This window comes from Coffea arabica, chromosome 1e, assembly GCF_036785885.1.
Source record: "Coffea arabica cultivar ET-39 chromosome 1e, Coffea Arabica ET-39 HiFi, whole genome shotgun sequence".
NCBI classification, from domain to species: Eukaryota; Viridiplantae; Streptophyta; class Magnoliopsida; order Gentianales; family Rubiaceae; genus Coffea; species Coffea arabica.
In genome coordinates this window covers 2128499-2144170 of record NC_092311.1, presented here as the reverse complement: position 1 = coordinate 2144170, position 15672 = coordinate 2128499, and the positions used below count along the sequence as shown (strand labels likewise).

Genomic DNA, 15672 nt, shown 5'->3' with positions numbered 1-15672 from the left:
TTTGGCCTTAATATCACAACTTGTAGAATGATATCATGGCACTTTCCAAAAAAACTAGAAACTTACAAGTGCATGGGAAGCCAATTCGTATTCAAAAAAAAAAATAAAAATCATAGAACAGCCCAACAGCCAAGAGAGAAAGGGAGGTCAAGTGCCGTTAGAAAAATTACAAGATACTAGTTTGTTTGGATTGACCTTATTTGCAATAAAAAAAATTTAGTTACATTATAAATATTTTTTAATTATTTTTCCATTTCGTCTATATTGCATCACAAAAATGCTATAGATTTATCCCAAAATTTGAGGAAGATTAGCAAGGGAGCATTGTAAGTGATTCACAAGGAAAAATTATCATGACACAAGAGCACATTACAAGTGATTTCCCGAAGGAAGCTTTTTTTTTGTAATCTCTCTACTATTTTTGTTCTCGACCCGAAACAATGAATACTAAGTAATCAAAATCACTAATATCCAAATGCTTATTTTCATTTTCCAACAAATTTGGTGTTTATGAGGCTTCAGCTTGTATTTGGGTAAACAGCATATGGCCTCAATTTTATTGTTACGAGACAAACACAACAACAAACGTTGAGATAAAATCTTCCATTGACATATTAGCAAGCTATTATGTATGATAAAAATTGTTTGAGATGTTTCCTACACTAACGATGTATACACTGTTAATATTAGATGAATAATAATTATGCAAAATTTGAACTTGAAATTCAACTTTTGCACATATGTAATGAATCCCTCAGTATATATAAAATTTACTTTTACTTATATGCAGTTGTCATGCTTCTCAAAATACATTAAAAAATACTTTTCTTTGTTTTGTTATTTTAAAGGAATAACTTTTTGTGCATTGATAATATAATAAATTTTTTACACTAACAACTATGAATGTATGTCATGTGTACATGATTTGAATTTTAAATTTAAATTCATGTTATATGGAATTATCTAAATATGTTAGTGTAAAAAAATTATACACTTAGTGGAGAAATATGCTTATTTAGTGGAGAAATGTGCTTTTCTTCTTGCCAACGTCATCTTTTGTCTCAATCCGTAGGAAGAGGTCCCCAAGAAATATGAATGGTAACCATATCTGACCATTTGAAGGAGTGGCCTTTGGAATAAATGGTAAAAATTCCAGTTCACATTAAGTTTAGTAAAACCCTTGTTCCACCTTTTAGTGTCATCCTTTCTTTTTTTGATTTTATAATGGAGGATAGATTAGAGGTCCAATTACGCAATGGTGATGACTTCATAGTCAATAATTGCTGGAACTCAAATATTCTACTTTTAACGTTTTTGCGCTCACTTGCTTCGGATTAATTACAATATACCCTTACTTTTTCGGAAAAGTTGCACTTTGCCACCCATAACTTCTTTCATGGTCATATTACCTCTTGCTTCCAGTTTCATGATTCTAGATCAAACCATATAAACTTATTTTTTATTCTCAATTCTTTTTCTTCCTTCTAATTTTCTTCCTTTGTTAATTCTATTCTCTTTAATTCCTCTAAGCCTATTTCCTCCGCCAAACCCTAAGCATCATGAGACTCCATGCATTTTATTCGCTTTTTCAATTTTCTTACTCTAAAAAAATAATAAAATTGAAAATTAGTAAATCTTACCCTTTTGCATCTCCTTGAGTTATTCTGAGTTTTTGATGCATGAGCCAATCCATGGTCCTATCTACATACTTAGATGCAGGCTGGAATGTCATAAATAAATATTAGATTGAGTATTTTGTTTACTATATATGAAAATTGGGGAATGAAAGTTACAAGTAAATTCAAGGTAAATGTAAAGAAAAAACTATACGAGCTAATCTCATTTAAATTGACTAAAATTTGTGAGCTCTGGTGAATAATGAAGGGAAGGAATAATGAAAAAAAATACAAGAAAGGTAAAGAAAATGAACAAGGGATGTTAGAGAGAAATTAGTAACTAAAAACAAAGCACATTCTGATGGCATTTGTCCAAAAACACTAAATATGGGGGCCAAATGCATATTTCAAACATTGGAGAGAGCCGAGTGCAACTTTCTCAAAAGTTCATGAGGCTTGTTTCAATTAGCCCCAAGTCTGAGACAAATTTTCTATGATTAGAAACCATGCCCCATAGTGCACGTCAAAAGAAAGTCGGTGGGTTTGCAATACGCCAGGACCATGAGGGAATTGGTCGGGTTGACCTAGTAGGGTCCAAGTCTCAACTCTCTATTCTTCACGAGAGCTTTTTCTCCTATGCTTTTGATGTGGAAATTTTGTCATGGAAAAACGCCTACCTCTCACAAGTTTACCCTTTATTGTAATTGGGTTAAAAAAATAATATAACGAAAAATTAAATGTGGTGTAAGAGACTTTAAAAATTGGTGTAACGAGAAATGAAATTACCAATTTACTCTAAAATGGAGTAAGATTCAACTTGTGAGGTTTCGGATCTGAAAAAAAAAACGTCATACCAATGGAAATTTCCAATACTCGATAGATTTTTAATGTGTTGTTACATTAAGCATCATGCTTTGCTTATTCCAAAATCACACATTAAATAATTTCGCTAACGATACCAAAGTAGTAGCACTTCTCAACAGCACCCATTGGTGTAATATTAAGTGTATGAGAAGAGAATCTAACGAAATAATGCATGGTTTTAGATGAGTACATGATTGAAGTGCCATTCTATGTTAAATCTGTGTTTCATAGGGATTTGGCTCGACCAAAGTAATGTAAGGTGAAGTATTCCTATCACCCCAACAAAAAAAAAAATTCACATTATATCAACAGAGAAATTGCACTTGATTAATTGATGAGGTGACTAATCTTCATACTTAGTAAATGGGTTGGTGCTTTGATATAGGTGAATATGAATATTGAATCCGTTTAATTACCCATTAATTAAGTCATGTTCAAATGCTAAATGCTAATACAACATTAGATATGGGGCCAAGGAAATAAAGTTTAAGGTACTGTAATGGGAAAAGCAAAATTAATCATTAACTTTAGCTACGTAAGTGGGATCCATTTGTACTATGTGATTGGAACATGTAACAATATTTATAGCTGTGAACCCCCAAAACTTTTTTCCAAGAGAAGACATCTATTATCGTTTTGTTCTTTTACTCATTGGTCATTACTCATTAGCTGTTACTCGTTAGTTTCACAAGCTCTTCCGCAACTTTCATGGCTAGAATTTCAGCATTTCCTCTCCTCACCATCTTCATCTTCATTTCCTGCATCACCGTTCAGGTCACTTATGGTGATGAAGAATACGAGTTTGTCAAAGCAATTGATCCAAAAGTAGCACTAAAGATGAAGAAAGAAAAGCTAAGCCTTTTCAGGTTCTACTGGCACGACATCCTCAGTGGCAAAGCACCTACTTCAGTCATGGTGGTGCCACCTCCGAAAACCAATTCATTCACTGCTTTTGGCCTGGTGAACATGATCGATAATCCTTTAACTGTCGGCCCGGAGCTCAGCTCAAAATTGGTCGGGAGGGCTCAAGGGTTTTATGCATCAGCTTCACAAGAGGAAATTGGCTTCTTGATGACCATGAACTTTGCTTTCACTGAAGGTAAGTATAATGGAAGCACCCTCACCGTGTTAGGGAGGAATCCGGTGCTCAAAAAGGTGAGGGAGATGCCGGTGGTCGGCGGAAGTGGGCTTTTCCGATTTGCTAATGGTTATGCTCAGGCATCAACCCACAACTTTGACCCCAAGACTGGTGATGCTGTTGTTGAGTACAACATCTATGTTATGCATTATTGATGATCGTGGGATTGTTTTCCCTTAGAGATCGGACTTTTTCCTTTGCTTTTGTTTTCTTTTTGTCTCTTGGTATTTCTGCTAGAAATTTTGTGGGGCATAATATATCCAATCAATGTTGTACTCGTTTACTGTTCTATGAGTAATTTTTGTAGTTTCTACCAATCCCTCATATGAGAGTACTAGACAATTCATAAGATGGACCACCTGTTGCTGTTAAAAGTACCTATAACAAGACTGTGTATCACAATTTGCAAACTACAAATTACAAAATGAATGTTAATCAAGAAAATTTTGTGAACATGAATCATAAATGATAAATTGCACTCAAAAGGTTGCTGATTCATAAATCAGCTTAGATGTTGTTTTGCTCATAGAAATTCACATGGATATGAATATATATTACGACCCATGACTTAATAATGTGCAATCAGACCATTTATTTTTTTTCTTTTTTCTTTTTTGGCTTTGCAATGGTTCTCTCTTTTTTGCTTTGCAATGGTATAACTGATGTATATAACAAAAGAGTTTGTCTATTTCGTACTCTAATAAGAAGTGGATTCACTGCTATATTTTTGACAAAAAGATAAACTTTTTATGCAAAAATATTACAATTCAAGAGGTAAGTGATAATCGTAAGTTATTAATAGTTGATCTACTCTCTTTTTTTAATGTGCATATTTTATGCGAAATGGAAAAAACCATAATGCAATAACTTTTTTTTTATCATAACGATAACATTCCTGTAACCTAATCTATCTTATATTACAGGGAAGAGAAGTCTAAAGAAACTAAGTAAGGGCTAATAGGTATACAGATAACATTCCGGTAACCTCTTTTGAATTTTTTTCCACTGCAGATGGAATTCGAAACCTCTGACTTACAGCCCAAAAAAGTTGGTGACCACTCAGCCAAAGTTCAGTGATTATAATGCAATAACATTAAATGAAAACACTAAAATGTCAATAACACAGTCCCTTCTTTATTAAAAACCTTCCTTTAAAAGACAAAAAAGGAGTAAAACTTTCTTGAATGCATACTTCAGAACTGAAAATGGAAACAAGCCTACTCCTCTTGTATTGTATCATGTCATCATGCACTTGTCGAATTTGTAGGTGGTCCAAGAAATTTATGACAGAAAGATCCTTCATGATAGACTTCGTGCACAGGCAAAAGACTTCTACTCTTAGTTATGATCAGTCATCATACACTTCTACTTTGACAGTGTTTACATTTTCGTTGCTTTAAGATCAATTTTTCCGCATTCTCATTGAGAAATTGAATGGGGAATAGCATGCTGTGGAAGAACTTGTCAACAAGAGTAGGTATGTGGGCAATATACCACGAGGGAATTGATCTTTGTTGACCTACTAGTCTCGCTACCGACTAGAAAGTTTTTCCACCTCTGTTGTTGCTGCGAAAATCTTCAACTCAAAAGGAGCTTGTAATGAAAAGTTTTATCAATAATTTAAGCCAAATTAGTTTTCTAATGAAGACTACAAAAGAATTGGGAATTGGGATCAGAGAAATTTACTAAATGTCCATAAAATCCAAAGTGGGACAGGCAGAATCCATCCCCAACTTCCACAACATAAGTGGGATCCAATGTCAACTGGAAAATGACACGATTCCTTTGAAACTACAAACACACACTCGAAGTTCTTTTGCATACGTATAGCTGCACAATCAATGACGGAGCCAGGATTTTTTCTTGGGGGCCAAAATTTTTTCGAACAAAATTATTTTAATATGTTATGTTTAAAATAATTTTCATCTATTTAAATATATGGTATCTTAAAATATCAAATATTAACTTTAATTATAAAGGTATGTCTATTTCATAAATATGTAGCATAGTCATAACTAAAATTAAGATAAGAAATAACCTTTGATTAAATATCTTATAACATCACAAACTATCCAAATTGTACATTATGAGAAGATGATCCAATGCGTCACTTATGCAAAAACAAAAATATAATTATGCAATATAAATATAACTATTTTCAATTAAAAAATATAAAAGTTATGTTAGCATACCTTGAAATTTCAACCTCTTTTCTTAAAACTAAATTGAGCTTTACATTATTGCATAGAACTAAATTCATCTATAATTGAATCCGTGCTAAATTTTTGAACAACTTCCCTTTTTTTATGTATATTGTTAGACAATCATTCCAGAAATTATCTTTTATCTTGTTTTGGAGCTTTGTTTTGATTATATTTATAATTGAAAATGCCCGTTCTATAGTTGTAGTTGATACATGAAAAGTGAAAACAAATATAATCAATCTGTTAACAACAGGACAGATCACTCAATTTCTTGTCTTCACAAAGCCTTCAAGTAATTATTTGTATATTTGTATATGGGTCAACAAGAGGATAGATAACTAATTTAAAATTTTTTTTATCAATTAGGCTAAGTTGTATATTTGTATATGGATCAATAAAGTAATTATTTTTATTTTAGCCCATTCATAATTATGAATTGAGTCTTTTATTAATATATCAAATTGGGTCTATTTACTATGGATCATCAAATTATATGTTTAATTTTTTGAATGTTAAATAATTAGCACAATAAAAAATAAATAACTTTTTTTTGAAGAAAAAATTACATCAAAGGTGGCTAATTCACACACAGACACACACACACACACACACACACATATATATATATAAACTCTCATAATATAAACTAAAATTGTAAAATATGGGGGAGCCAACTTTATCTTATACATATATTTACATACTATAAATAAAAAATTTCAAGACTTAGGGGGCCATGGCCCCCCTCAACCCCCTTGCTCCGTCATTGTGCACAATCTCATATAAGTACGTGGACACCTGGTTATTTGTTGTCATTTACATATATGTAGAAAATAGTACTAAAAGAAACTTAGAGATATATATGTACTGGTAAACCCAGTACTAGGATCAATATAGATGAATGATCATTAACTAGAGTACAATTAATGACTCATATATAGTAGGACGAAAACCAACAATTAAGTTAAAATGAGCTCACATTTAGTAAGATTCAATTTCATTGCAGGACCTCTAATTCATGAAATTATGATCTTAACTGGTATTTTGATCTTAATGTACTGTATAAAGGGAGGCAATTTACACACATAAAAATATATGTGAAAGAAGAAAAATAGTACCAATAATAATATATCAAATGCCATAATAACAAAGCTATCAAATCCACTCTTCTCAACTGATGACACCAACAAGACTCCCTATTTTTTTATTATAAACTGGACGATCTGATAAACAAATTTTATAATCATAAGAAATTTTCTAATAAAATACTAGTTTTAAATAATCAAACTATTATAATTTGATTCCAATAGAGTTATAAAATCCTAACTTGCCTAAAGCACTATTAAATAATGTAATATTAAAACTTTAATTTGTCTGAAGCGCTACTAAATAATACAATATGAAAATTTCTATTTTTAAGTCCTAATTTAGTATGCTAGCATAAGTATATTTGTTGCAACAAATTATTTGTGAGCTTGCACAACTCATGCAATACTTTGCACATTGTCAAAAAGAATTACTTCCAAAAGTTGTTCGTATCTGGTCATTCCCCTCACAATACGCATATATATAATCAAGGACCCTTAGCAAATTTCCTAAAAGAAATTCGTCGCCTTCCATTCCATGGCTAGAATTTCAGCCCTCCATCTCCTTACCATCTTCATCTTCTTTTCCATCATCACCACTCAGGTCACCTATGGTGATGAAGAATTCCAGTTCGTCAAAGCAATTAATCCCACAGCACTGAAGATGAAGCAAGAAAAGCTAAGCCATTTCAGGTTCTACTGGCACGACATCCTCAGTGGCACAACCCCTACATCGGTCAGGGTGGTGGCACCACCAAAAACCGCTTCCTTCACTGGCTTTGGTGCTGTTAACATGATCGATAATCCGTTGACTCTCGGCCCGAATCTCAGCTCTAAAGTTGTCGGAAGAGCTCAGGGATTTTATGCATCAGCATCACAAGAAGAGGTTGGTCTATTAATGACCATGAACTTTGCATTTACCGAAGGTAAGTATAATGGAAGCACCATCACCGTGCTAGGGAGGAATCCGGTGTTCAACAAGGTCAGGGAGATGCCGGTGATCGGTGGTAGTGGGGATTTCCGATTTAGTAGAGGTTATGCTCAGGCAACAACTTACTTCTTCGATCCCAAGTCCGGTGATGCTGTCGTTGAGTACAACGTTTTTGTGATGCACTATTAATTCCGGGATCTTTCCTTTTTCTTTCTTTGATTCTTTTCTTTTTTACCTTTTCTTTCTTTCTTTCTTTCTTTTTGTGGTTTCTTTTTACTTTTTTTTGTTCCTTTTTCTTTTCGTGGTACTTGTGTCGCAATTTTGTGGGGCAATGTTTCTATCTCTAATAACTATTTTGCCCGTTTCAAAACGTGTAGTCCTTTTCATGGAGAATTAATGCATTTGTTGAAAAGTTTCCAGCTTGAGCAAACCTCACCAACCTTTCATAAGATAGTGATGAGTGAGACATTAACGTGGGTCACAGACAGCTATATAGGGCAGTTTTAGCAATGATAATGAGTATCAATGAGCTGTAGCTTAGCAAGAAAATATGTATGTAATTTGGTAGTTTTATAACAATTGGGAATCACAAATCTCTTATTATCAAACAAATACAAAAAATGAAAGCTAGCTTCATTTTGACGCAATATTTACCAGGGAGGGTTGGATTGAGCGATAAGGTAGGAAGAATTGTTAGTTAGATATTCTGAATTCAAGATCTGCCACTTTAAAAAAAAAAAAAAAGAAACAATATTACCAAATAAAATCAAGTGAATTTGAATCATAAGTAATAACCGCAACGGATCTTCTGTCTCACATCCTGTGCCACTCTCTGTCTCACTTTTTATTATATTGCTATTTCTTCTTCACAAACATCATGTTTTAATTCCTTTTTATTTCCTTATAATCCAATAACTATTAATTGAGTTAGAAATTCTATTTTAATAGCATATTCGACATGCATATCATTATCACTACACTTAGATCGTTGCATATCTTTGACAGCCAAAAGTCTCCCTTGCACTGCTTATTAAACCAATAAGAGAAAGTAGAAGAAGCAAGTCTTCTAGAAGAAGAAAGGAAAAGAAAGTAATACAGCACAAACTCGTGGCTTTGGCGTGACAGAAATAAATACCAAAATCTTCCAAGGTTACCATGATGACCTCTGGAATCGGTTTATAAAGTTGGTCTGGACCATGATGACCTCAATTAGTGATGATAATGGTGTACACGGGGAATTTTTTATGATTACAACAAATTTGTCAATGTTATTTTCCTCTGTTAATGTTTCTTAAGTAAAGTAGACCTGAAAATGTGAATGGACAAAAGATACTTAGTCCACTGTCTTTTGACATCAATCTTTGGAGTTTATGACATAATGTAAGTGGACAAAATGGAATCAATGATTCAGGTTTAGCAATGAAAATGAATGAAATAAGTAGGAGAAGGGGAAAAACAAAAACAAAACAAAACAAAGAGGAGGAAATGGATTCAATAATGTGAATATGATTTGTTATTCTTAAAAAAAAAAAAGAAGTGAAGCTTAAAAAAAGAAGTGTTTAGGACAAAAATAATGTATAAAGTAACTTATGGACAACAAAACTTTTCAAGTTAATAAATAATTATGTCTAATCTTACAATTTCCCCCTTAAAAAAAATTATAACGCTACTTGCTCAACTCGTCCTCCACCAATTAATAGATTGCTTGATGTATACTCATTGTTTAACAACACCAATGATGCCTTGGGGGTTTTTTTTTTTGAGGGCTGCGATGCTTTAATTTGAAGTAACTTTAAGATTTAGCCATAGTCAATGATGCCTTGAACTAAGGTACAGCTCATAGGCTCAAAGTTTTTCTCTCTCTCACATTTGGTTTAGGCTTGGGGCCTTTTGTTTGGATTGCGATTTTTAAGAGTTTATGTAGAAGAATATATTATAGTGATTTAATACATACGAGATAAAAAATTAATTGAAAAATATGTTTATAAAAAGAGTAAAAAATTTTCTGCAGAAAATCACAATCCAAACAAGGCAAGCATCCAAGTTTGATTTCCCAAAAACAAATTAATTGGATTTAATGTTATCTTGAACACAAGCATTACAAGTCATTTATATCGCTTTATGTGTATTTTAGCGGCATTTTTTGGTTTAATAATGACATTCTATCCTAGGTGTCATTCTACCCACCGATGTCACTATTGTAGTCTCGTGGCACTTATGGATTTTCATAAAGTGGTTATTTCAATGTTTGTTTTGAACATGTCATTGGACCAAAAACCCATGGCATGAAAAGATGCCACTCTATGAATTTTTAAAGGCACTCGCAAGTGTAACAAGTTTGAGTTATCATATCACTACAAGTGCCATTGTTCAAACTATCTTGACACTTTCAAATGTAACAAAAAATTTAAAAAAATTCAAATTAACAATTAAATTAGTAAAATTCATGATTGTCATCATTGCAATTTTCTTAAAAAGGTACCAAACAACAAAAATTGAACATTAATTTAAAAAAATCAAAGAAAGGAACTTTATAACAAATACAACCTTAATGGCCCTTTAGTTTCAATACATTTTGCTGCATAAAGTATGTAAAGGCAAAACTTTGCTGTAAAATTTTACTTGCGCCTTAAAATACTTGATATATTCATAAAGCAACGTGCGCAATTTTTTTATGCCAAGAGACAAAGAGATTAATAATAATATAAATCCTCAGTGGCCGGGAAATTATGTTTAGCACTAGGATCTTACTTGCATAGATGCATAAAATAGTCAAAAAAAAATCAAACTAAATGGCTAATTCCTTAAGCATAAATGTCATTTTAATTAATACTGGCATGAGAAATCGTGCATGGCATAGGTTGTTTTTTCTTTCAAACAATAAAAATTGATGTTTAAAACATATAGATGAGAACAAAACATTAGTTGATTACCCTACACCCCCTTGAAAAATATAGCTCCTTCACTATGCATCCCCTCATTGTTTCAATTAGATTAATATGGCCCCTTGAAAAATATTTAGTACTTTCTCTTTGCTTTAAGAAATCAAATTGAAAAATTGAGTAGGGAAGTGCATGCTATGGAAAAACTTGTCAACAAAAAGGTAGGTGGGAAATGCACCATGCAGGAACTGGTCTTTGTTCACCTAGTAATTTCGGGTCTACAACAACCAAGTGTTTCTCCTGCGTTCTTGGTGCGAAAATTCTTTAACATAATAAGAGCTTATAATGAAAAGTTTTCTTGTTTTGAAGTGTAAATTTGTCAAACTTGGTCGGGGTTTGGAATCAATCTTTTCAATGTTCACAGAAATTATTTCAATGACAATAGTAACTAAACCCGATCAGCATACTTAATATGCGAATTTGTGTGTGTGTGTGAGTTTTTCTGGTTTCTGTTTATCACATGCAATCATTTCTCAAGATTTTAAGTCAAATTAATATTCTAATGAAAACTGGGAAAAATGGGATTAGTGAAATAAAGTTTAAGGTAATTCTAAAATTCCAAACAATTCCCAACGGGATAAGCAATATCAGTCCTCAACTTCAGCAACAAATGTGGCTCCTTGTCAATGGGAAAATGATATGATTTCTCAGCTTAGGTAGGAACGAATGCTCCCAAAACAGTGCGCACCTATTCAATTGTTTCATTTGATGGCCTCATGAGTTGTTGAGTTGTATCCAATTCAAATAGGTTCATATAATTTTTACAACTTAAATATAAACACGTACAATTTAGGTATAAATTTAAATTTGTCAACTAATACAACTAAATTGACAATTATATTAAAATTGTACGAATTTATATTAAATATAATAAGAATTACACGCATTGGTTTGAAAGGACAGAACCAACTTGTGAAACCCCTTCTTCAAGCTTACAAATATGTGTTCATTGTGCAAATCATTTGCCTCACAATCTATATATAGTGAAGCACCGTCGACACGTTTCCAAGAAGAAATTGACCTTCCATTCCATGGCTACAAATTCAGCATTCCATTTCCTCACCATCTTCGTCTTCATTTCCATCATCACCATTCAGGTCACTTACGGTGATGAAGAGTACGAGTTCATCAAGGCAGTTGATCCCACAGCAATAAAGATGAAGGAAGAAAAGCTAAGCCATTTCAGGTTCTTCTGGCACGACATCCTCAGTGGCAAAACACCTACTTCAATCACGGTGGTGCCGCCACCCAAAAATAATTCATTCACTGCTTTTGGCCTGGTGAATATGATCGATAATCCGTTAACTCTAGGCCCAGAACTCAGCTCAAAGATGGTCGGAAGAGCTCAGGGATTTTATGCGTCAGCTTCACAAGAAGAGATTGGTCTGTTGATGACCATGAACTTTGCTTTCATTCAGGGTAAGTATTATGGAAGCACTATCACCGTGGTAGGGAGGAATCCAGCATCCAACATGGTCAGGGAGATGCCGGTGATCGGTGGAAGTGGGCTTTTCCGATATGCTAGAGGTTATGCTCTGGCGACAACTTACACCTTTGATCCCAAGTCTGGTGATGCTGTTGTTGAATATAACGTCTATGTAATGCATTATTGATAAATTATTTCTTTGTTTCTGTTATTTTTGTATTCCATACATATATACATATACATACGTACGTATACATATATATATATACATATATATTTATATATATTGTGTGTGGTAATTGTGGCGAAATATTGTAGGGCATTCATTATTTCTAATAAATATTTTGTCCGTTTTTAAGCTTGTAGTAATTTTCGTGGAGAATTAATATAATGTATTTGTTGAGTAGTTTCTAACTTAAGCAAAACTCACCAGCATCTCATGAGATGGTGAGTAGTGAGGCATAAACACTGGTCTCGCACAAGAAGTGTGGTTGTAGCTAGTATGGGCAATGAGCCCTAATGAGCTTTACCTTAGTGGTACTAGAGTCGTCTCCAAAATTACGGGATTTCAGATTTGAGTATTAAAGCCAAATATATTATGAAAATAATTGTATGTGCAGTATGTATATGTGGTGTTTTGTAGTAATTAGGAATTGCAAATTTGCCTTATTATCAAACAAAGAATCATGTGAACGCTTTATTGTGCAACAATACTTACACAAGGAAAAAAAAGGAGTAAATTCAATGGATCATAAGTGACAATTTACACACAATTAAAGACCAACAAAAAATTAGTCATTTACTTTTAGACTTCTCAAATTCTATTTGCATAACATATATTCGACACGAATATTAGTATCAGTCTAACTAGATCGTTGAATTTCTTTGTCAATCAAAAGTTTCTTTTGCACTAGTTAATTGACTAATAAGAGAATGGTAGACCCATAGGAGTTAACCCAGTGATGACTCTTAGACGCTATAACATTCAAAGTTCAAATTTTGAATCTAACAGTTGAAGGTGAAAGGGGATACTGGGGAGCGGTGAGAGGGTAAGAAAAAAACTAATAAGATTATGGTGGGACATAAGTCACAGAACAAAGAGCAAGTCTTTTAGGAAAAGATAGGGAAGGAAAGTAATATAATAGATACGTAGTTTTGGCTTGACGTAAATAGAGTAAATTGCACGAAATGTTACTGAATTATTGCAATGTGTCATTTTTAGTCACTAAACTTTTTTATTAGTCAAAAATATTATCAAACTAGTAAATCTATACCATTTAAGTCACTCCGTCTATTTATGTCATTAGGAGAGACGGAAAGTAACGTTTTGAGGGATAATTTCGTTTGCACAACTTTTTATGCTAATGAACCATCTATTTATGTTGTTAGGAGAGACGGAAAGTAACTTTTTGAGGAATCATTTTGTTTGCACAACTTTTTGTGATAATGAAAGGACAAGAGTGGGGTGAGTAAGGGTGCTGTCGAGTCGAGTCGAGCTCGAATAGTGCACTACTCGAGTGCACTTAGGGATGGCAATGGGGCGGGGGATCCCTTCCCCGTCCCCCGCCCCATTGTCAAATATCTCCCCCCATCCCCCGCCCCTTGCCCCCCACCCCCGCCTCGTTTCCCCACGGTCCCCCGCGGTCCCCCGTTGCCTCAAGTTTCTGCTTTCCTCCACGTCAAACTCAAGACCTCGCTCCTCTTCTTCTTCTTCGAGTTCCGATCTTCAGAAGGATCCCAATTTCAAACTCAGAAATAAACCCCTCGTTGCCAAGTCCGCCCCAAAATCAGCTTCTAATTCTTCCAGGCCTAGATCTAATAAATCAATTGCTAACGAAAATGATGTGCCCAAAAAATCGTCTTCACAAAGTTTTAAAAAGAACCCTTCTTTCCTTTCCCAGTGGCAATCCGCTAGAAGGCCCGCTTCAAAAACTTCTTCCCAAAGGTCGAAACTTTCTTCTGATTTGAGGGCAAATCTGAAGAGCCCAGCATTTGGATGTTCTGGAAGATTTGGTGCTAGTAATCAACAACGATTGAAGCAGAAATATCAACAAAGTTGCGGTGAGCCTAGTTTGCATTTCAATGTTGCTGATGATTTGGTAGACGCTGACAATTTTACTCCTGTTGGCAAAGTAGCTAGTGGGCCTAGTTTAAATTATGCACTAGTTGTTGATGATGATGAGAAGTCTGCGGGGGAAGACTCAAACTCTGGTCATGGTTTGTTATTATGTGCAGAGAGGGTGTGAGAAGTATGGAGGTTCGTTTCTTCGTTTGTTCTTTTGTTACTTTTGTGTGTATATATATATATATATATATATATATATATATATATATATATATATATATATATATATATATATGTATATTTTTTTTTGGCGGGGGTTGGGGCGGGGGAATGTATCCCCGTCCCCCGCCCCGTTTCTAAACGGGGGAATAAAATTACCCCCCGCCCCCGCCCCAACAGTCCCCCGCGGGGCGAGTGCCCGCCGGTCACCCGCCCCATTGCCATCCCTAAGTGCACTACTCGAGCTCGACTCGAGGCAAAATAACTAAGCTCGAGCTCGAGCTCGGCATTAATTTATGGAACTCGAGCTCGAACTTGAGCTCAAGTTTAATTAAATGTAATCAATTCAAATCAAGCTCAATCGAGCTTATTCGAGCTCAATCAAGCCTAAACAAGCTCAAGTAATAAAAATTAATATTTTATATATAATTTTAAATAAAGGATATTATTGACATTTTACAATAATAAAAATTAAAATATATATTATAAAAAACTCGATAGAACTCGTCGAGTTCTCGAGTGTCATATTTCCAAGATCGAGCTCGACTCGATAGCTCTAACGAGCAGTTCGAGTTCGAGATCGAGCTCGAGCTGCTGACCAAGTAGCTCGCGAGTTCGAGCCGAGCTACTTGGTTCAGTTCCACCCCTAGGGGTGAGTAGGGTTTAAAATGTTGACAAAATTTCCGACAAAGCAAACAATCGATGAGAAAAGTTGCGCATTAATCCAGCAAAATCAGAGTAATTAGTGAGGAGAATCAAAGCATCGGCCGAAGATGAAAATTAGCAGTAAAGCACAAGTGATTGGCGACAGCGAAATGGTTGAAAAGGCAAAGGGATGAGTTGATTGATCCATTAAATGTCTCGGTTGAGCACCAGAGCCCAGGAGTCAACAGCTAACCCCTTTGTTAAACTTTTCAGCATTTGGGCTTTAGCCTTTTCTTTCTTTCTTTCTTTTGTTTTCCTCCTGGGGTCTTCCAAAAATTGAGAAATTTTTTGGGTTTTCATCATATTCAGATTTTCTATTTCGTTTGGTTGTACAATAATTTCTATTAAGCACAAAGTTTGGATTTTAATTGGTATAACTGTTCATTAATTGGATTGGAATAATAGCTTTTCAATCATCAATTTTTTTGCTTTTTCTTGGGGGGTCTTACGATAGAGGGGATTGAATAATGGGATATGTAT

General features: G+C 34.2%; 3 protein-coding genes across 3 annotated transcripts; all 3 read left to right on the top strand.

Moving 5' to 3' along the window:
- The first annotated feature begins 3087 nt into the window (after positions 1-3087).
- Positions 3088-3935, top strand: LOC113700423 (dirigent protein 22). Its single transcript, XM_027220862.2, has one exon. It carries the CDS (start codon positions 3189-3191, stop codon positions 3771-3773), a length of 585 nt encoding a protein of 194 aa, XP_027076663.1. The 5' UTR covers positions 3088-3188; the 3' UTR covers positions 3774-3935.
- A 3367-nt stretch (positions 3936-7302) lies between these two features.
- Positions 7303-8257, top strand: LOC113700416 (dirigent protein 22-like). The gene has a single exon (XM_027220853.2). It carries the CDS (start codon positions 7443-7445, stop codon positions 8022-8024), a length of 582 nt encoding a protein of 193 aa, XP_027076654.1. The 5' UTR covers positions 7303-7442; the 3' UTR covers positions 8025-8257.
- A 3510-nt stretch (positions 8258-11767) lies between these two features.
- On the top strand, positions 11768-12414 carry LOC113688772 (dirigent protein 22-like). The gene has a single exon (XM_027206566.2). It carries the CDS (start codon positions 11809-11811, stop codon positions 12388-12390), a length of 582 nt encoding a protein of 193 aa, XP_027062367.1. The 5' UTR covers positions 11768-11808; the 3' UTR covers positions 12391-12414.
- The last annotated feature ends 3258 nt before the right edge of the window (positions 12415-15672 follow it).

What these genes read in the sequence shown, in the direction of transcription:
- LOC113700423 (XM_027220862.2), top strand. Translation starts at nt 3,189, where the DNA reads ATGGCTAGAATTTCAGCATTTCCTCTCCTCACCATCTTCATCTTCATT.
- LOC113700416 (XM_027220853.2), top strand. Translation starts at nt 7,443, where the DNA reads ATGGCTAGAATTTCAGCCCTCCATCTCCTTACCATCTTCATCTTCTTT.
- LOC113688772 (XM_027206566.2), top strand. Translation starts at nt 11,809, where the DNA reads ATGGCTACAAATTCAGCATTCCATTTCCTCACCATCTTCGTCTTCATT.